The 20,184-nt window shown below is 51.3% G+C and overlaps 2 protein-coding genes across 3 annotated transcripts in view; both read right to left on the reverse strand.

The window, feature by feature from the left end:
- Positions 1–2,301: 2,301 nt before the first annotated feature.
- Positions 2,302–6,920, reverse strand: B9D1 (B9 domain containing 1). Its single transcript, XM_064390321.1, has 7 exons — positions 6,827–6,920; positions 6,131–6,199; positions 5,557–5,668; positions 5,386–5,482; positions 4,787–4,849; positions 2,910–2,977; positions 2,302–2,834 (listed from the first exon to the last, which is right to left on the reverse strand). The coding sequence occupies exons 1-7, from the start codon at positions 6,881–6,883 to the stop codon at positions 2,728–2,730; spliced, it is 573 nt and encodes a 190-aa protein (XP_064246391.1). The 5' UTR covers positions 6,884–6,920; the 3' UTR covers positions 2,302–2,727.
- A 5,927-nt stretch (positions 6,921–12,847) lies between these two features.
- CACNA1H (calcium voltage-gated channel subunit alpha1 H) overlaps positions 12,848–20,184 on the reverse strand; it is a 160,145-nt gene continuing 152,808 nt past the window's right edge. For both annotated transcript variants that reach the window (XM_064390916.1, XM_064390915.1), the window contains exons 33-35: positions 19,696–19,879; positions 16,227–16,393; positions 12,848–15,571 (exon numbers count right to left, since the gene is read on the reverse strand). In XM_064390916.1, coding sequence (XP_064246986.1) covers positions 14,504–15,571; positions 16,227–16,393; positions 19,696–19,879 — 1,419 coding nt within the window. In that variant the 3' untranslated portion in view covers positions 12,848–14,503. The remainder of the gene's footprint in view (positions 15,572–16,226; positions 16,394–19,695; positions 19,880–20,184) is intronic.

The raw sequence follows: 20,184 nt of genomic DNA on the forward strand, positions 1-20,184 counted from the left end.
TTTCCTTTTTTTTTTTCCCTTTGGAGCATTTCAGAGATCTCCTGCTCCCAACCTGACCCTGCTGCTGGGGAGAAGCTGCTGTCAGCTTGAATCCTTCTCATTTTCAGGTGGAGATCATTCCCAGCTGCCACAGAGCTGCTGGTGCAAAGCAGCCTGGCAGCCTCGTGGGATGCTCAGCTCCCTGGTCAGCCCCGGGAGGGGTTTGCCCCCTGCTCTGGGGACAAGGGGCAGTGCCAGGGCAGCCAGCACGGAGCGACTTCCACGGAGGAACGGGAAAAGCTCGGAATTCTTCATTCAGCCTCGGAGTTAATTGTCATTAATCACTTCCAGCGCTTTCCTGAAGGGTGGGAGCAGCCACGAGAGGGCAGGAGCTGCTGCTGCTGTTGGGTAGGAAAGGCGGTAAATCCCAATTCCTAAGGATTGCCCGAATGATTCTCCTTTTTCTGGAGGGTTTGATCCCCAAGCTGCTGCTCAGTCCCTGTCCTTGGCTGTTCCCTCCCTGGGGAGCAGCAGGAAAACTCCCCTGGAGTGAATCCAAAGCCTCTCCAGGCCAGGGGAGCTGCAGAGACCCCAACATCTCCCAGGCTCCCTGGTTTGTGGTGGCCTTGGAGCCCCTCCTGTGTCAGGACTCCTTCTCCAGGAAGATTTTTCCCTGCCCATCTGGAATTCAGAGGATAATGAGCAATTTCAGCGTCTGGGAGAGACTTCAGGGGAAGGAAGCAGAGCTCCAGCTGAGAGCCTCGTGCTGCTGTTGTGCGTTGGGAATTTCAGTGCAGGTTTGAAGAGAAGGGAAAATGATTAACCAGGAAAGGAGCAGGGTGTTCCAGAGAGGAGATCACCATGAGCCCTGCTGCTGGGTTTTACTGGGATTTGGCTGTTTTAAAGCACTGCTTCTTCAGGATTTAACTTCCATGAACCATTACAGATCCTAAATCCCTTCCTTGTCACTGCTCCCTGCTCACGGTGTTGTGTCCATCTTTATTCACAGGCTGTCCCCAGGTGTGAACACTGTCACACCTGAGGAGCAAAGATTCCAACCAGGAAATGGTGAAAGCAGCAGCAAGGGCACTTCTGGGAGAAGTTTCTGAGGGGCATCAGTGGCACTGGGCTTGGGAAACTCCAAGCATCAGCCCCTGAGGGAAACATTCACAGGAAACCTAAGGAAACTTGCCCAAGCCTTGAGGAGGGAAAGTGAAACTCTAAGATGTGCTGAAGCCATTGAGCAGCCCAAAACCACCCCAAAATCCAACTAAACCCAGAGAAAATAGGCAAAACCCCCTAAAAATGCAGGCAGCAGTGTGGGATCTGCTCAGAGAGCAGCTTAAATACCTCAAGGTTCTTTAATCCTGTTTTCTGGAGTTTCGGATTTTTGCTGCTCACTGGTTTTAACCTCCCTTCCCCTCAGCTGTCAGGGGGCAGCTGGCTCAGGTCTGGTTGGTCCCACTGGGGTGAAACACCCCAGAGTTCCTTTGGAACATGAGGAATTCAGGGCTGTGGAGCACTGGGGTGAGGAGCTGGCTGAGAATAAACCCAGGTTTGGGCTGTGCCAGGTTCCTGTGCCAGCTTTGCTGCAGTTGGAATGTGGGCAGGACTGTGCTCCAGGGGAAATCGGGTCCTAGGAGCAGCAGCAGGAGGTCCAGGGTTTGCCTCCCAAGCCTTTCAAACACTGATATTTATCCTGCTTCCCAAACTGCTGAAAAGGAAACAAAATTCCTCGAGTCTCCTCTGAGCCAACAGGAAATGCTTCTGGATTTGGACTCCAACGTGACTCAGGTCAGAGATTACAAATGACCAAAACAACTCCACTGGAAGTGTGGAGTCAACAAAAACAAGGCAGGAGATGAAAAATGATCCCTAAAAACCTTTGGAAAAATATTTCTGTATCATATAAAAGGTGCTGCTGCTGCCAGCAACGTTGCAGTGACCACTTTGTGTTCTCAGAAATTAAATTTATTCCATCCCACAGTGGATCAGAGCAATCTCTGCCCGGGTGTTTTGTTGAGCTGTGCCCTGGAGGATTTCTGGTTCATCCCTGGGTGTTTTTCCTGGGATTTCTACACTTGGAGGTCTTGGTAGTTGCCTTTTAGGGAGATGGTGTTGTTCTCCTGGGATTTGCAGTCAAACACAAGAGGTTACATGCCCAAAATTAAAGAGGAAAATGACTCAGCAATTAGTCACTGCATTGAAACACTTCTTTTTCTCTTCTACCTTTAAGTCCAGCAGAGCTCGGATGATTTAGGGCTTAAAAACATCCTGGCACAAACAAAGAAACCCCTTTAGCAGCAGAAAGACAAATGAATCTATTGATACAACAGAGTTTATTCAGCCTAAAGGAGCTCAGAGGGGGATGCATTTCACAGGACCAATTCTGGAAGGTGCAACAATTTCAATTCCTCATTTGCAACAGAAAAAAAAAAAAAAACACTAAAGAGAAACTGGGTTTGCAAAGTTTTAACTGCAGGGAAACTGCTACAGCTGGAAACTTTGTGTGTCATTAATTCTATAAAAAAGTGTACAAAAGGCAGCTATAAAAATATTTTGTTACTCTGAGAGAGCGCGACGCCTAAAAACATTGAATAAAATATGATAATCATCAATAAAACACTGAATATTACCAATACCATGAACTTCCACAGCACTTCAGCCCTGTGAGAGGACGAGCCTTGCTCCTCAGCCCCGGGTGGTGCTTTTGGGGAGCCTGAGCTGCAGCTGCCCTGCCCCAGGGGCTCAGCAGCCGTGCGGCCCCTGGCCCACGTCGTAGCCCAGCCTGTGCAGGTCCTTGGTGATGACGTTGAAGGAAAGGGTGACAAAGCCCTGCGAGCGCACCCTGGTCACTGCAGGGGGGTCATTAATGATTTAAGTTAATTGAGGGTGAGTTAAAGGGTGGAAGAGGGGCTGCCTGGACTCACCTTCCCGTCCCTCGCCCTGCGCCACCACCTTGGGGTCCGTGAACTCCGGGCGCCTGCCCGTGAACCAGCTGGGAGGGGACACAGATTAAAGAGTGGAGACAAAATCAAAATACTAATATTAATGAAAAATACAAATTAATGAGTGCAAAAGAGTGGAGACAAAATAAAAATACAAATTAATGTATGCAAAAGAATGGAGAAAAAATATAAAATACAAATTAATGAATGCAAAAGAGTGGAGAAAAAATACAAAGTACAAATTACTGAGTGCAAAAGAGTGGAGAAAAAATAGAAAATAATGGATACAAAACAATGGATAAAAAAATACAAAATACAAATTAATGAGTGCAAAAGAATGGAGAAAAAATATAAAATACAAATTAATGTATGCAAACGAATGGAGAAAAAATACAAAATGCAAATTAATGAATGGAGACAAAATAAAAATACAAATTAATGAGTGCAAAAGAGTGGAGAAAAATATAAAATAATGGATACAAAATACAAAATAATGAATACAAAACAATGGATAAAAAAATACAAAATACAAATTAATGAATGCAAAACAATGGATAAAAAAATAAAATACAAATTAATGAATGCAAAAGAGTGGAGACAAAATATAAAATACAAATTAATGAATGCAAAAGAATGGAGACAAAATATAAAATACAAATTAACAAATGCAAAAGAATGGAGACAAAATATAAAATACAAATTAACAAATGCAAAATGGATACAAAAATACAAAGCAATGGATACAAAATACAAAACTGGATACAAACCATAAAAAATTGGATACAAAATACAAAACAATGGATACAAAGTACAAAATAATAGATACAAAATAATGAATGCAAAACAATGGATACAAAATACAAAACAATGGATACAAAGTACAAAATAATAGATACAAAATACAAAATAATGGATACAAAATACAAACTGTTGCATTCAAAATGCAAATCATTGAATATAAAATACAAAATTATTGAATTCAAAATACAAATTAGTGAATACAAGATTATGAATACAAAATACAAATTACTGAATACAAAATATAAATGAATGAATACAAAATACAAAACAATGAATACAAAATAAAAATGAATGAATACAAAATTAGAATACAAAAACCAAAGTAATGAATGTAAAATACAAAATTATGAATGCAAAACCAAAATGTTGAATACAAAATACAAATGATTGAATTCAAAATACAAAATCGTGACTTCAAAATAGAAAATAATGAATTCAAAATAAAAAATAATGAACAAAACCCCAAAATAATGAACTGGGGGCTGAGATGATTGTCAGTGGGACTGCCAGGAGGGTTTTGAAGCCTGATTCTCTTCATTGATCTACTGCAATCAAAGGTAAGTTTTGCCTTTAGGAAAAAAAATGCAACTGGTTTCATACAGATTTTGTTAAATCCAGGTTTTTTTCTGGGCTAGAAGAATCTTTCTGTGGCAGAGATATTGCTGAAAAATTCTTGATCAGCCAGAGAACCACAGAGGCTTGGAGACCTTGAATTTCTTTTAAAAAATGCACAATGGAAATTGTTTTTTCATGGGCTGTCCTTCCAAAACAGCCCCAGGAAGATTCAGGCAGTAATTTAGTGCAGTTAGCAGGTAATTAACATGTTTGTTATTTTATATATTGATACCATATATCCATATGTTTATTTATTGTATTAATGTAATCAATATTGCTGGTAATATGTTTAGGAAAGCTTTTCAAAAGACCCAAAATGTGACTTTTACCTACAGAACACAAAGGGTGCAGAGCAGCCACACCTCTGCACCCCTGAGTGGCTGCAAAGGCTGAGGACAGGACAGAAATTCATCCCTTAATGAACTCAAGTCGTTAATTGTTACCTTGTGAGCTGCTGCAGCCTCGAGGTGGACTCGGGGACAAACATGGCAATGGTTCTTTTGTGCCTGAAACAAGGGAGAGCCCAGAAGCTCAGGGATGAAGGAATAAAAAGCAGGATTTTTGTATTTATGGAGGCGCAGAATTCCTGACACATCAGGAACTTTCCCTTCACACCTTTCCCACATCAGGAACTTTCCCTTCACACCTTTCCCACATCAGGAACTTTCCCTTCACACCTTTCCCACATCAGGAACTTTCCCTTCACACCTTTCCCACATCAGGAACTTTCCCTTCACACCTTTCCCTTTCACACTTTCCCTTCAAGAGGGTTTGTTTGCACAGGAACAACAGATCTTCCTCCCTTCCCAGTGGAGGGAATGAGAATTTATTGTGTGGGGAACTGAGCTTCACATCTGGGCTCCTTCCAGGCCAGCCTGGCCTTCCCAGGATTACCAAAACTAATTTAGTGATGAAAGAATCCTGCTAGAAAATCTCTGTGAGCCGACAGGGCACGCTGAGGAGAGTTTGGGGAGTTTTTTTTTTGCTCCAGCAACAGCAGAACGAGTGGGCCAGGACGGGTGGGAGCCCTGCAGGCACTCACCTGCCAGGCACGAAGGGCAGGTGCACAGCTCCGTAGCCTCTGACCACGTCGTGCCCGAAGAAGTCAGGCCCGTAGACGCTGAGCACGATCTGCGGCCCTGCAGGGACAGACAGACAGACAGACAGGGGGTCGGGGGGGCTCGGGCACCGCGGCCGCCCCCCCAGCACTCACAGCCGAACGGGTTGGTGCTCTTGAAGGTGATGTCGATGGGGAAGTTCCAGACCAGCGTGGTGGGCGAGACGCTGCTCTTGGAGGTGATCTGCGAGATCCCCTCCTCCAGGCCCTGCGGGGAGCCGCGGCTGAGGCGGAGCCGGGGAGGGGACAGGGGGACACCAGGAGGGGACAGGGGGACACGGGGGACACCGGGAGGGGACAGGGGGACAGGGGGACACCGGGAGGGGACAGGGGGATACAGGGTGGGGACAGGGGGACACGGGGAGGGGACAGGGGGACACCGGGAGGGGACAGGGGGACAGGGGGACACGGGGTGGGGACAGGGGGACACCGGGAGGGGACAGGGGGACACTGGGAGGGGACAGGGGGACACGGGGAGGGGACAGGGGGACACCGGGAGGGGACAGGGGGACACCGGGAGGGGACAGGGGGACAGGGGGACACGGGGTGGGGACAGGGGGACACCGGGAGGGGACAGGGGGACACAGGGTGGGGACAGGGGGACACGGGGAGGGGACAGGGGGACACCGGGAGGGGACAGGGGGACACGGGGAGGGGACAGGGGCGGTACCGCCGTGGGGACCCAGTCCGGGCCGTAGACAAAGGAGAACTTGCAGTAGAGGTCATCGAATCCCGGGAACTGCGGGGGAGAGAGGGAGAGGGAGAGAGAGAGGGAGGGTTTACTGGGAATTCACTGGGAATTCACTGGGAATTGCTGGGGGTGAGGATCTGCCCGAGTCAGGGCGCTGAGGGCAGAGAGACTGGGACAGACGGGATGGATCTGGGGAATGAGGCTGGGATGGGTTAAAAAGCTGAGGCTGGGATGGATTTTGGGGGGCTGAGGCTGGGATGGGTTTGGGAGGATGGCGTGGGTTAAGGGGGATGAAGCCAAGCAGGGTTATGGGGGCGCTGAGGGTGTGCAGGGTCGGGTGGGATGAGGATGGGCTGAGATTTGGGGATGAGGATGGTTTGGGATTTGGGGTCAGGGTGTGTAGGGTCGGGATGAGGATGGTTTGAGGTTTGGGGCTGAGGATGGTTTGGGTTTGGGGTCAGGGTGTGCAGGGTCGGGCGGGATAAGGATGGTTTGAGGTTTGGGGATGAGGACGGTTTGAGCTTTAGGGTTGAGGCCGGTCAGGATCGGGCGGGCAGATTCTCATCCCGCGCGCGGGCGGACGCAGCACCGAGACCGAGACCGGGCCAGGGCGATCCCCCCACCCCTCCGCGCTGTCCCGCTGTGCCTCCCGCGGTGTCCCCGGCCCTCCCGCACCTCGCCGCTCTCGATCTCGCCGCTCACGGCCAGCAGGAACACGCTGGGCGCCGCCATGGCGGGCACGCCGGTTGCCGTGGCGACGGACGGGGCGGCGCAGCGGCCAAACTTCCCCGGCGCCGCGCTTCGCTTCTCTTCGCGGGGCTCCCGATCCGCAAAATATCCTTAAAATCACCCAAAAAATCCCCACAAAACACGGCCACCCCACCTCTGGAACCCCCCGGCACCCCCGGCATGGGTGTCCCCGGGCGGATACTACCCGCTCCCCTCAGCCGCTGAGCCCGCCCGGCGCTGCCCCGTTATCCTCGCACCGCCACGTGTCCAGAACTTTATTTTTTATTATTATTATTTAATATCAGCCTAAAGCAACCCGAGCCGGGGATTCGGCCTGCCCAGGGGATGGGCACGGCCCTAAAGCTGCAGAACTTCAGGGACAGCTCTCTGAGGGGAGCGCAGGGTTTGGGTGTTCGGAGCCGGACGGGATCCCAGGACGGGCTGGGATGATCCAGCCCGGGATATTCCCCACCCTACAATTCCATGTGTGGAGACCGTGGCCACTAGATGATGCTGCCGGGCAAGGGCCGGAGCAGGAGGAAGGAGGGAAATGGTGGAATTTGTGCTCTCTGGAGGCTGAGCCCCAGCGTGAGGCGAGGGGCCCTCCGTGCCCTCAGCAGCGCGGGTTTAACCATGGAGAGCGGAGAAATGCCCTCACACCGCCGGCTGCGTGTGGGGCGGGAAACAGCACGGCGATGCGTTAATTACCCCGCCCTAATTAAACAAGGAGAGGGGGAGTTGGGTGTGTAAGTGAGGATGGACGGGCTGGGGCTTTGCAAGAGCTGCGCCCGCTGAGGTCTGGTGATGGCGGCTTGTTTTGATGGTGACCGCGGTGTGAGGGGGACAGGACGGGGCTGGCCCGGTGCTGTGACAGCTCTGAACCGGTGCTGTGACAGTTCTGGACTGGTGGCATGGTGCTGGCCCAATGCTGTGACAGTTCTGAACTGGTGACACCGTGCTGGCCCCGTGCTGTGACAGTTCTGAGCCGGTGCTGTGACAATTCTGGACTGGTGACACAGTTCTGAACCAGTGCTGTGACAGTTCTGGACTGGTGGCATGGTGCTGGCCTGGTGCTGTGACAGCTCTGAACCAGTGCTGTGACAGTTCTGGCCTGGTGCTGTGACAGTTCTGGATTGGAGCTGTGACAGTTCTGGACTGGTGACACAGTTCTGAACCAGTGCTGTGACAGTTCTGAACCGGTGCTGTGACAGTTCTGGACTGGTGACACAGTGCTGGCCTGGTGCTGTGACAGTTCTGAACCGGTGCTGTGACAGTTCTGAACCAGTGCTGTGACAGTTCTGGCCTGGTGACACAGTGCTGGCCCGGTGCTGTGACAGTTCTGAACCAGTGCTGTGACAGTTCTGGCCTGGTGACACAGTGCTGGCCCATCAGGACCCTGGTCGTGCCAGGGAATTTGCTGCCCACACGCACACGTCAGGGCCATGGAGGCTGCCCAGCCTGGCTGTCGTTCCTCTTCCTCCTCCTCCTCCTTTCCACATCCCAGGCCACCTTCCCCTCTCCACGAGGAGTTTTCGGGGTGTTCGTTGCTGCCAGACCCTCTGGGGAGGAGTGAAGGGAGCCCTTCCACGTTTCAGTAGATGTGTTCTCTGTCAATACCTATTTCAGCTCGGTTTTCCAGGCCAAACAAATGTGGCCAAGAGAAGAATGGGACAGGGAAGCAGGAGGGATGGGAGGGAATGCCTGAAATGTTATCCTTTCTCCACAGCCCTTCAGAAATGCTTCAGGGAAAAGAATTCATTTGAACTGAAAATGATCAGGGGTGTGGGGGGGAGGTAGAGCAGCTCTGGAGCAGCTGTCTGGAGCAGCTAGCGAGGCTGTTTAATTAACACTGCACTTGGCTACCAGCTACCTTGGAGCCAATTTCAAGACATTTTTGTTGCCTGGCAGGTGATATACAGCTGCTGGAGGAGTTCTCCCAGCAATAGGAGACCTTCCCCATGGCAGGGAGACAGCAGGGGGGTTATTCAGCAGCCGTGAGTCATCTGTACCTGCATCTGGAAGGACTCTGTCCCTCCCAGCCACAGCAAGACTTTTTATTCTTCCCTTCTTTGCATGCCAGCCCTGTTTTAATTAGCTGTATTTTTAATCTTTGTGAGCAGAGTGAAATCCCAAGCAAGGAAGTGGTTTTATCCTGCTGGAAAACTTAATTAATGCTCCATCAGAGAGTTTGATTTCCAAGCATGATGAAGGTTTGTGGATGGCGGTGACCCCATGGGTGTTATTTAGCAATGCTGCTGTTTCTCCTGGCTGTTTAAAACATTCTCCTCTTCTCCAGGACTTGTCCTGATCCTGTGATTTTCACAGGAAGCCTCCCCGGGGTGTTTGGAGCCACAGTCATCCTCCCAGGGAGGAAGGACATGCTCCTGCTGGTCACTGGCTTGTCACCTCTTGCAGGTTGGATCCCAGCTCTTGGAGAGCCATTCCCAGTGTCCCTGCAGCACTGACCTCTGTGCTGGAGGCACGGATGGAACAGCTGAGGGAATTACGTTTGCTTCATTCCCAGCAAGAGCTAAGGGCTGGAAAAATGGAAAAAAAACAAACAAAAAAAAACAAAAAAAAAAAAAAAAAAAAAAAAAAAAATCCAAATTGCTGGGAGCTCTGTCACTGGGAGCTTCTGAATCCAACCCAGGCACCGTGACCTGCCCAGGCTGCCTGGCTCGGGGTCCAGGGAGGCTGGAGAGTGGTGGTGAGCCCTTTCCCTGGGTTTGCCCTGGAATTGCCTCTGGATGAGCCCTGGGGAGGGCAGGCAGAGTGGAAAGACAGCCTGTGCTGCAGGGAGGGAGCAGGAGCAGCTCCTTTGCCTCCATTACCTGCTCGAGCCCCACCACAGCAGCCCCAGGGCTGATCCAGGGAGGGTGGGAGGGACACAAACAGCACCACAGGGGCACAGCACAAACGTTTATTTCGAATCCCAAATATTTATGATCAACACCTGGTAAACGGCCAGTGAAGTACATTTGATGGTGTCATTAATCTGCAATAAAGCTTTTGTATTTTTAGAGTTGTTTGCACAGCGTTGACTCATCCCTGCCTGCCAGGAGGCTGCGGGGAGCTTCCCTGCCCTTTGTCTTCCCTGCCTTTTGCTCCTGCTGCTCAAATCCGACAGGGAGTGGGTGAGATCTCAAGGCAGCACACACGGGGGGATATTCCTGCTGTAATTCCTGCTGAGTATACTTACCTGGTGGTGGGAAGGCACCTGGGTGTTCCGTGGCTGAATCCCAAAATGATTTATGTTGGAAATGACCTTAAAGCTCATCCAATTCCAGCCCACCTTCCACAATCCCAGCTTGCTGTCCAGCCTGTCCTTGGGCACTTCCAGGGATGATCCCTGTGTCCATGTGGCTGCCAGCCCCATGCCAGGGGCCCTGCTGGGCACTGTCGCTGCCAAGGAGCTGTGAAGTGCCTGGTCTTCCCTGAAGAATTAATTTGTATTGGAACTCGTTATCATTGGTGAGATTTCTTTCGGTTAACGAGCAAAATGAATTAATGAGCCAGTCAGAATAAATTGACACAGAGGCAGGGAGGGGAGGGGGTGAGGAAGACCTGGGGAGGTGGTGCCCAGAGGGACAGCTGGATTTGATAGGGACATAAGGAATAAAAGCAGGGAGAAGAGGGGAAGGTAAACAAGCTCCTTTCCTGCCAGGCATGGAGCCCTCCTGCTTGTGTCCAGTGGTGACTGCATTTTTTGGGAATAACTCAGGTGGGAATTGTGTTTTCCATGCATCCAGCAGACCCTGCAGACGTGGCCATGGGCCTCAGCAGCTTGTGCCTCCACGTGGGGCAAAGCAGAATCAGAAGAAGCTGCTCCAGAGGACTTCAATCAAATATTCAAATCATTAATCTGGATCTTCCCTGTGGTGTGACTTAATGAGGGTCGTTGGCATCTTCTCCCTCTCATTGTGAACAGATTTATTTTTCACTGGATAGCCCAACGTCCACAGGTGGAAAAAACCAACCCAAGGCTGACCTACAAGTGAAGGGTCCTGGCACGAGGAGCAGCCCAAGCTGGGCGTGGGACACTCCTGGTGACATCTGTGCATCAGTGAATGCCAGGGAATTATAGAATGTCCTGAGTTGGAAGGGACCCACAGAATCATCGAGTGGTGCCAAAATCCAGGGGGTGCATCAGTGCCACTGCACATCCCCCATCCCAAGCAGCCCCTCAGCACCTTCCCAACTCCAGAGAGGGGCTGACCCCGCGGAAAGGGCCAGAGCAGCCTGTGGCAGCACCACAATGCTGGAAGAGGATGGAGCACCCACCTGGTGTGAGCTGGAGTTATTCCAGGGGCTCAGCAGGGTTCCAGCAGAGAGACATGAGCTGCTCAAAACCCAAAAGAGCCACAGAGATTTCAGCTCCTGTGGCTCTGTCAGGGTGTGCTAAAATTCCTAATTAAGCCCCCTCGTCTGGAGGATGAGGTGGCCCCAGCCATTAAAACCCAGCCATGGTTTGAAAACTTAATAGGGGAAATTTAATGGATGAAGTCAATTGAATTATTCATCCCCAGAAAGCTTGTACAAATATCAAATGCTTATTAGCATTCATGCAACCTGTATGATCTCACAGCTCTGACAGATTAAGGCTGGGGCTAATTGCACCCAGGATGGCGTCAGATTTGGTGCTTGGTATTTTTTAAAGCTTTTTTCCCTCCCCAGCATGACAAAGAGAATTTCAGATCGATGCCATCTGAGATTTACCCTTGAAGCAGAGCCCCTGTGATGGTTTCCTTCCTCAGCATGGTGGTTTTTAATCCCTGTTTGATTCCTGCTCCTCCAAGGGTGCTGAGGTGGCTCTGGGCCAGCCCAGATGGACACGGCGCCCATCCCTGTGGCTTTGCTGGAATGGAGAGTGCTGGGGCAGAGTCTGCCTGATTAATGGACAGGACTGAATGGCCATTAAAAATGCAAAATAGAAATCGATCCAATTAAATAATCATGACTTGCATTTAGCCCCTGCTTTTCACTTCCGATCTTAAGCGAGGCTCGCAGACAGTCCAGGGGGAAATAGCTTAATGCTGCAGAGATTTAATCAACAAAATTAACACTGCTGATGTTAAATAGTTTCTCTGGTCATGGCCAGGTTTGGGGATGCAGCTGGGGGGGGTTTGCACCTGCAAGTCCAGGTGAGTGTCCCCAAAAGAGGCATCAGGGAGCAATCCACGGTCACTCTCTGCTCTTGGGAAATTCAGTCTGAGCTTGATTCTCCCCACGCTGCCAGGATGCTCCTCCAGGCCCATGGGGTTGTTTTGGGTCCTGATGAGCTTTGAGGGGTTTGGGAAGGGTGGCAGGCTGAGAGAGCCAGAACCAGGAGCAAATATCCCAACTCATTCCCGACACTGCCACGGCCTCAAGCCCTTCCAATTGTTCCACCCCTTTCCATCACCACCACCAGCCACCAACCCCGTGGCGAGAGCATTTTCCCCCTGAAGGGAATTCAGGCACAGGGCCAAGAGGGAATTCAGGCCTTTTCCAGCAAAGCTGAATAATCCCAGTAGTAAATGACACCCTGAGTGTCCCCTGATGCTGAGGGACACCCCGGAGCATCCCCCACCCCTCCAGGATTCAGCCTGGAGCAGAGGGATTCACCTCCTCTCCTTAAACTGCAGCAAAACCAGTTTGCCATCCTCCCCAAAACACTGTTAATCATGGATTTTGTGGCTCTTTTCTGGAATTCCTCGCTATCCCACCGAGACAGAATCATTATTTACAATAATTCTAAACGACTCTTAATTACAGCGGCGCAGGTGCTCCTCGGAAGCAGCCGGATCAACATATGGAGGTGAGGTGGGGGATTCTCTGAGCTCAGGGGGAGGTGGGAGAAGCCTCCAGCTCCAGCAGGGATGCTTCACACGCGGGGGGCTGCAGCTCGGGGAGGCTGAGGAAGGAGTTCTCAGGGAATGCCGAGCTCTGCGAGCGGCAGGGACAGCTGGGCACAAAGGGAGGCCACGCTTCCAGTTTATACAGTTTAATAGATGTGAAACAAGATACATTTCCTTTGGAGTAATGGATGCATCGATAACAGAAGATAAATGTGAAGGCATAAATATGAGGCGGCACGGAAGGAACCAAACGGAAACGACTGGATGGGTTTGTTCCCCCCTGGGCTCCTTCCTGCTCTTATTTTCCATGGCCAAGCTGGGCCATGGACACAGGGCCTGCAGGAGGGGTGGGGAAGGAGGGTAAAAAAGGAAAATCAGCCCCAAAAGCTGCAAAAAAACCCCTGCAAAGTGGTGTTAGAAGGTGACCTGGATTCCTCTAGAGGCTTCTGGAAGGGCCTTGGGAAGGGAACGTGTCCAGGGATGGGGAGGGAGGGACAGGGAGTGCAAACTGCCCCGAGGGGTCGGAGTTGTTCTGCCACCAGGAGGACAAATCATCACCTTAAGTGCTCACGAAGAACATCACCTACGACAGCTCTTTACACCTTTACACACTGTATCAATAATTTACTTAGAACTGCAGTAAACAAAATACATTTCTTAAATAATTTACTATTTATTTGTTCAGTTTTTTTTAATCTCTCTGTAAATGTAGTTATTTTTCCTTTTTTTTTTCATTAGTTTTTTCTCTTTGTAACACAAGAAACCGTCTTTGTGCACGTTAGTTCAGATTATTGCGACGTTTAACCTGAATTTCAGTTTAAAAAAGGGGGAAAAAAGCAACAGGACAGTTGGACAGACAAGAAGAATGAATAACTTATTATTGCACTGGCTACAATTCAGTAGTGATTTGGTTTTTTATCTGTAATTAGGACAACCTCTAAAGTACAAAAGAAAATGAGCGAGACGTCAGAAGCATCGGCTGTGACAAGAAGCTGGTGGGGTGATGGTGGAGGGAAGGGAAGCGAGGAAAGAGGAGAAACATTTGGAAAATGAATGGCTGGAGTAATTAATTCCACAGAAAACCCAAGGAAACACCACCCATGTAATGCAAAAACCAGCATCTCTGTTTCTCTATAAAAATATGTGCATTATGAAGAGAGAGTTTTTGTGGGTCTATTTCTTTTTCCAGGTTTTTTTTTTGTTTGTTTGTTTCCTCATTTTTAGCTCACAAATACAGAATTTTTATTTATAGAACTGCTGATATACAGACAATGTCCAGCTCCCAGGCACTCCAGCGGAACGTGACAGCTCAAAAAGGTGCCTCAGGAAAAGTTGAGCATGTTTAAAATAAAATAAAAAAAAAAAGAAACCCAACAAAACAACAAAACCCCAAGAGAATCCCCCCAGATCCCCACCACCACCACCTCAGACCCGAATCAATGTGATCGAGGCCACGGAGCGGCGTGGGAGGAACGAAGCCACCCCTGCATCAACTCCACCTTCCCCTTCGAAAAGAAACCCCAAAACCTCTTGCCAAATCCCCCAAAACCCCATCCCCACTTTCGTCCAGCCGCTCGTTTGGTTTCTTTTTCATTTTCTCACGTGTGTGTATGTGTGTGTGTGTGTGTGTGGTTTTTTTGCAAACTTCCACAGCTCCTCCCAACAAGTGACCGCAGCGAGGGGACAGCCCCGGTGACGGCCACCCCTGACCGCTGTGTCCCCTCTCTTTGGGACCCCCACACTGGTGACAAGCCCTTGAGACCCCCCCTGTCCCCCATCCCAGCAGCTATACCGGGTCATCCGTGCCTTCTTCTGTGGCAACAGTCACGGGGCCCAAGTCCTGCTTGTGCAGGGGGCTCTTGGCAGTGCCCGGCAGCTCTCTGCCCCTCTCTTTGCCGTCGCCCCGCTGAGTTTTTAAGTGATCCTGTTTTTTCTGCTCAGCGTCCGGCCGCGAGTCCGCGGAGGCCGGCGTGGACTGCCCGCTGTCCAGCAGCTCCGAGAGGCTGCTCAAGGAGCCGCCGTCCAGCTGCTCGAAGGAGAAGTTGGGGATGCTGAGGTGCTCCCCTCGGCTCTCCGGGAGCTCCAGGGATTCTCGGTAGGCCGGGAACTCGCAGGACGGCGTTCTCCTCCGCAGCAGGGTGTTCTCGGAGGGTTTGGCGCGTGGGGCCCCCTCATCCTCCATGGGAGGATCTATAGAAATGCAGGGCGGGCTCATCTTCTTCTTCCTCCGGGCTCCGTGGATGTAGTCGGCCTCGGGCTGGACGTGGCCGGGGGGCCGCTGCGTGTCCTCGGCGGGCTCCTGGAAGCCGCCGGAGGGGCAGATCTCGATGGAATGCCGCCGCTGCTCGTCGGCCCAGCTGGGCTTGCTGAGGAAGCCCTTGGCGTCGGTGCTGTAGAACTTCTTCAAGTCCTTCTCCCTGCGGGAGAGGCTGCTTGTGCTGCAGTTCTTGAGGGGCACGGGGGACGGGGCCGGGGAGGTGAAGGGCGACGTGGAGCGGCTGCCGGGGTCCGAGTGCTCCTCTGCCCAGTCTTTGGCCGAGCTGTTGATGTGCCGAACCTCCTCGTCAGCCAGGTCTGAGGGCTCGCCCTGGCAGCCCTCGGGGCTGGGAGGGCTGCCGGGGCTGGGTGGCCGGCTGGCAACGCCGTGCTGGCCACACGTGTGCTTCCGTGCCAGGGGGCCCAGGGGCCGGTGTGGGGAGGATGGGGGAGAGCGTGGAGGGGAGGCTGGGAGAGGGCTGGGGCTGAGGGTGCTCTGGGGCTGCTTTGCTGATGGCTGGGGCTCTCCAGGCTCTGCCTGCACGCTGTCTTTGTGCTCTGCTGTCTGTCCGTCTACCGAGTCCGTCCGAACGGCCTCCTGGAAGGGGAGGGGAGAGAAGTGGGGTGAGAGCCTGGGGATGTGCTGGGCAGCAGCACCTCCAGTGATGGACACAGAATTATAGGACCACGTTGTGTTGGAAGGGATCTTAAAGCTCATCTCCTTCCACACCTTGCCAGGAGCACCTTCCACCAGTCCAAGCCCCATCCAAGCTGGCCTGGGACACTCACAGGGATGGGGAGCCCATGGCACGAGGCAAAGGGTTGGTGGGTCTAACACAGCCCACCTCATCCCTGTCAGACCCAGACAAGAGGATAAACTTCAGCTGGCAGGAGCCTTCATGTCCAGGGCTGGCACCTGCTGGGCCTTGGTCTTGCTCCAGCCCCAAATCCTGAGCCAGCACAACCCATCACAGTGGAGGGCTCTCCCAGCACTGGTAACATGGATTTGGGCACTTTCTCCCCACACTTTAGCTCTTATTTTGTGGAGTAGCACAGCCATGAAGATGGAAGCAGGGAAAAAATGGCCTTCCCACATGTCATTTGCTGGGAATATATTAAAATTAAAATTTATGGCATGTTTCATTCCATTCCACTTCAGCTCCAAGCAAAGAAACACAAGATAGGACTGGGAAAGAAGGGAGAGGAACCAGGTGACCAGACAGAGTTACCTCTGGGTGCTGGTGGCCCCTCACCTGTCTGCAGAGCAGCTTGCTGAGGGCAGGAGATCGGGGGCAGCCGTGGGGGCCCAGCCCCTTCCAGCGGTGCCGCCCGTCGTGGCCGGGGCAGCGCGCGGCCTCCGTGGGCACCCGCAGCGAGGAGCTGCCCACCACGGGCTGGGAGCGGATGGACGTGATGGATCCTAGGGCAGGACAGAGGGAGAAGTCACTGCTGGGCCTGGGGGCTCTCAGGGTTTGAGGCAGAAGCTTCAAGAGGGGAGTAAACACAGGAGGGAGAAGGAAAAAGCTGTTGGGCTTAGCTGAAATGCAAAATCTCAGCATAAATCTTGGATTAAAAACCTTATCCCTTGTCCTGTCTGCTGCTTTGAACCTCAGCAGGGGTGGCAGGGAGCTCACAGATGGTGCAGGGCTCTGATCCTTGTGGATCCCTTCTAACTCAGGATATTCTGCAACTTGTGCAGCCTAGGGCAGTTCTCCCACCCAGCCCAGCCCAGCCCAGCCCAGCCCAGCCCAGCCCAGCCCAGCCCAGCCCAGCCCAGCCCAGCCCAGCCCAGCCCAGCCCAGCCCAGCCCAGCCAGCACCAGGGGCTGTCCCCGAGGCTCGGCTCAGCTCAGCTCAGCTCAGCTCAGCTCAGCTCAGCTCAGCTCAGCTCAGCTGGTCCCACCAGGAGCTGCTCCCAGTGCTCTGGCAGCCCTGAGCTGAGGACAGCCTGGAATCTCTCTCTCCCCAAAGCCTCCCAGGCTGGGTCTGAAGGCCATCCCTCCTCCCCAGCCCATCCGTGGTGCTGCTTTACTGCACTTGGGAGTTGTTTGAAAGATCTTCTCTGGTTTTTGGCTGCAGGATTTATTGTCCTCATTAGTTTGAAACCCAACGTCTGTGCTGCCCAGCTCCGTGTTGCAAACACTGTTATCCATCACTCCAAGAGATCTCACCCAGGGGTCAGGGAACTTGAACCCCTGACAAAAGCCATCCAGACACATCACAGTTGAGTTTCACAGACAGATTTGTTGGTGGGGACAAAGAAAAGTGAGTGTTTAATAATTTTTCATTTGGAGCTTTTCTCCAGATCACCACAGAAGGAATTCCCACCCCCACCCCGCTTCTCCCCAGGGTTTTTTTGGGCTCCTCTAGACCCAGAGTTTCAGGCTGAGCCTGTGCTGTTCATGTGCTATTCCAGGCTTTATAAAATTCTTTTTATGATGCAGAAAAACTCTGGCATAAAGTCTGTCACAAACATGGTCATAAAATCCAGACCCAATGCTCTACTCCCTGTCCTCAGCTGGAATTTCCTCCTGTTGGACACTTTCCATCGAGCTCTCATACAGGAAACCAAACTCCCACCAAACTGGATGCTCAGGAGAATGAAGATCTCTGGAGTTGGATATTTTTTCTCTTGTTTTTCTAGGAAATCAGCAAACTGCATCTAAAACCAAAATATCCTGAGATCTGCTCATCCCACAAGATTTTCACTGTGTGGTCAGTGGAGTACTGGGAGATCAGACATCCTGAAGCTCATGGGAGCCTCCATGGGCTCAGTTTTATTTGGATATAATTTATGGATCTGTGACCTGAAGCAGAGTTTGGGCAGCTCAGGAGCAGCACAGCTCGGGGTGCTGCTGGTTTTACCACCAGGTAAAAAGTCATATCCATGATATCCACCATATCCACCCCTCCAGTGCTCTTGGAGAGAAACTGAGGAATTTATGAAACATCAGAGAACCCTTGGTGGGCTCTGCCCACCCCTGCCAACGCCCCAGCAGTTTTATGTGGATATAAATCCTGCTTTACAGCCACTCCAGGGATGAAAAGCAGCCCCAGGAGGCTGCCCATGAAACTCAGCCTCTGTTTTCTTTCCTTCACGAGGAATTTGCAGGTGAAATAATAATAAACACTGAGCAGAGAACATGACCTGGCTCCCAGAGAGTCTGAACAAACACAGAGCTCCTTCTCCCAAGGAAATCAGAGCAAATCAGGGTGTGCAAACCCACTGGGCAGCTCTGGCATTTCAAACCGTGCTGGATCAAAGGGAACCAGGCTGGGAAAAGTTCCAGGGAGCCCCTCCAGGAGCAGCTGTGCTTTTGGGGAGGCAGAGATTGTGTTTCAGATCGATTTCCTGCTGTATTTTTACTTTTAGCCTAATAACTAATCCCTCATATCCCACAATACAAACTTTTCTATCCAATTACAGAATGCCACCCAAACCCATAAAATTTAAAAAAAAAATCCACCCTAAAACCTCTATTTTACTTTACATATATCACTATATTTTAAAACCTTAAACTCTAATTTTTTCACTACATTATATTATACACTTCTAATCAAACTATACACTCATAATCTCAATTCTGTAATTTAATTTAAAAAATTTTCTCTACAACTTCAAATTAAATACAATACTCTTTTCAAAATCTATCAACATAAAAAATCTAAAATTCTCAACATCCAAAATTCCAACAATTTCCCCTTCAAAGCAGCTCAACAGAAGAGACAGAAAGGCTTTTCCAGGGAAATGTGCTGGGATGCAGAGGATGAATGCCCCCTCAAAGGTTCCCTGATTCCTGAATGTTGGGGTCTCTCCATGACATTCCTTACAAGGCTGGGCTCAGGAAGAACCAGAGGGTGATTTCTGATCTTTCTGCTGCCAGAGGAACTCCTGCAGCTCTGAACTGCAGGTGTGCTGCTGGGAGGCACTGCCCTGAGGCTGCAGCCTGCCTGAAACACGAGGAATTGTGCTGGGAGCAATCCCAGCCCTGGCTTTTGTTCCTGGGGATGTTATTGATCTGCAGGCAGAGGGAATGCACAGCTCCCTTCCCCTCAGCTAAAATCCTGAACCTGTGCTTGGGAGCTTTGCTTCTCCCCAAACACCTGAGCTGGGGAGGTGATGGAAACGTGGAATTTTGCAGGATGTGAGGAAGCATCAATAAAACTCTGGTGCTGATGGAATCACGCGGGAGTGAACCCTGCTCAGGCCATGTTTGGGTTGGTTGCTCCCCACTGAACCCCCTCTGGCTGAAATCATGGAGTTGTAAAGATTGGAAAATACCAAGGATCCCAAGCATTAATCCAGCACTGCCAAGGCCAGTGCTAAATCAAGCCCCAGGTTTTTTGAGCACAGGTTCAGGAAGATCCACAGGTTTTCTGAACACTCCCAGGGATGATGACCCCACCACTGCCCTGGGAGCCCGTTCTGATGCCTCAACACCCTTCCAGTGAAGGAACTTCCCCTGATATCCAATCCAAACCTCCCCTGGCAGAACCTGGGGCTGTTTCCTCTCATCCTGGCCCTGTTCCCTGAGAGCAGAGCCCAACCCTGCCCATCCTGTCAGGGATTTGTGGAGAGTGAGAAGTTTCCCCCTGATCTTCTCCAGGCTGAGCCCCCCCAAGCTGCATCCCCTTCCCTGGCCACGCTCCAGCCCTTCCACATCCTTCTTGCGGTGAGGAACCCAAACCTTTCCCTCAGAGCAGAGGAATCTGAGGTTGGTACCTCTTGGGGCTTTGCAGGGGTAGGTTTCCATCTCCACCTCGTGCAGGGGCAGCGGGGCCGTGGCCGGCGTCACGGGCCGGAACATGTAGCTGTCGTTGGGCAGGGAATGCATCCTGGACACGGAGATCTTCCTCACTGCCAGCAGGTTCTGGGAGTCCTGGGCCCTCAGCGAGGCTGCACTGCCCTGCAGAGCAACGGGACAGGGAGGTGGCATCACCCCTGTGGCAGCAGCCACAGAGAGAGACACAACTTCCCCTGGGAAACGTCTGTGAGGAGGTCAGGGAAAAGAATGAGGAATAATTCTGATCTTCACTTGCTGCCCCTGTTGTTGTGAACATGTAGAATGTGTTATGGAGACTTTACCAAAGGATGGTTTCCTAATTAACACCCTGTGATGGTGTTTTAATTAAAGGAGCAGTTAGGTCAATTTGTATCGTAACTGTCTGTAAGAGCAATGGGTTTTTTAATAAACACATGATTGATCAGCCT

Source organism: Passer domesticus, chromosome 15 (assembly GCF_036417665.1).
Source record: "Passer domesticus isolate bPasDom1 chromosome 15, bPasDom1.hap1, whole genome shotgun sequence".
NCBI lineage: Eukaryota > Metazoa > Chordata > Aves > Passeriformes > Passeridae > Passer > Passer domesticus.

Bases quoted from the DNA above. Each gene is read 5' to 3' on its own strand.
- B9D1 (XM_064390321.1), bottom strand. From the start codon at position 6,883: ATGGCGGCGCCCAGCGTGTTCCTGCTGGCCGTGAGCGGCGAGATCGAG. The intron at 6,200-6,826 runs GTGCGGGAGGGC...TCTCCCCCGCAG, and splicing joins GCGAGATCGAGAGCGGCGAG to TTCCCGGGATTCGATGACCT. The intron at 2,978-4,786 runs GTAACAATTAAC...GTCCCCTCCCAG, and splicing joins AGGCTGCAGCAGCTCACAAG to CTGGTTCACGGGCAGGCGCC.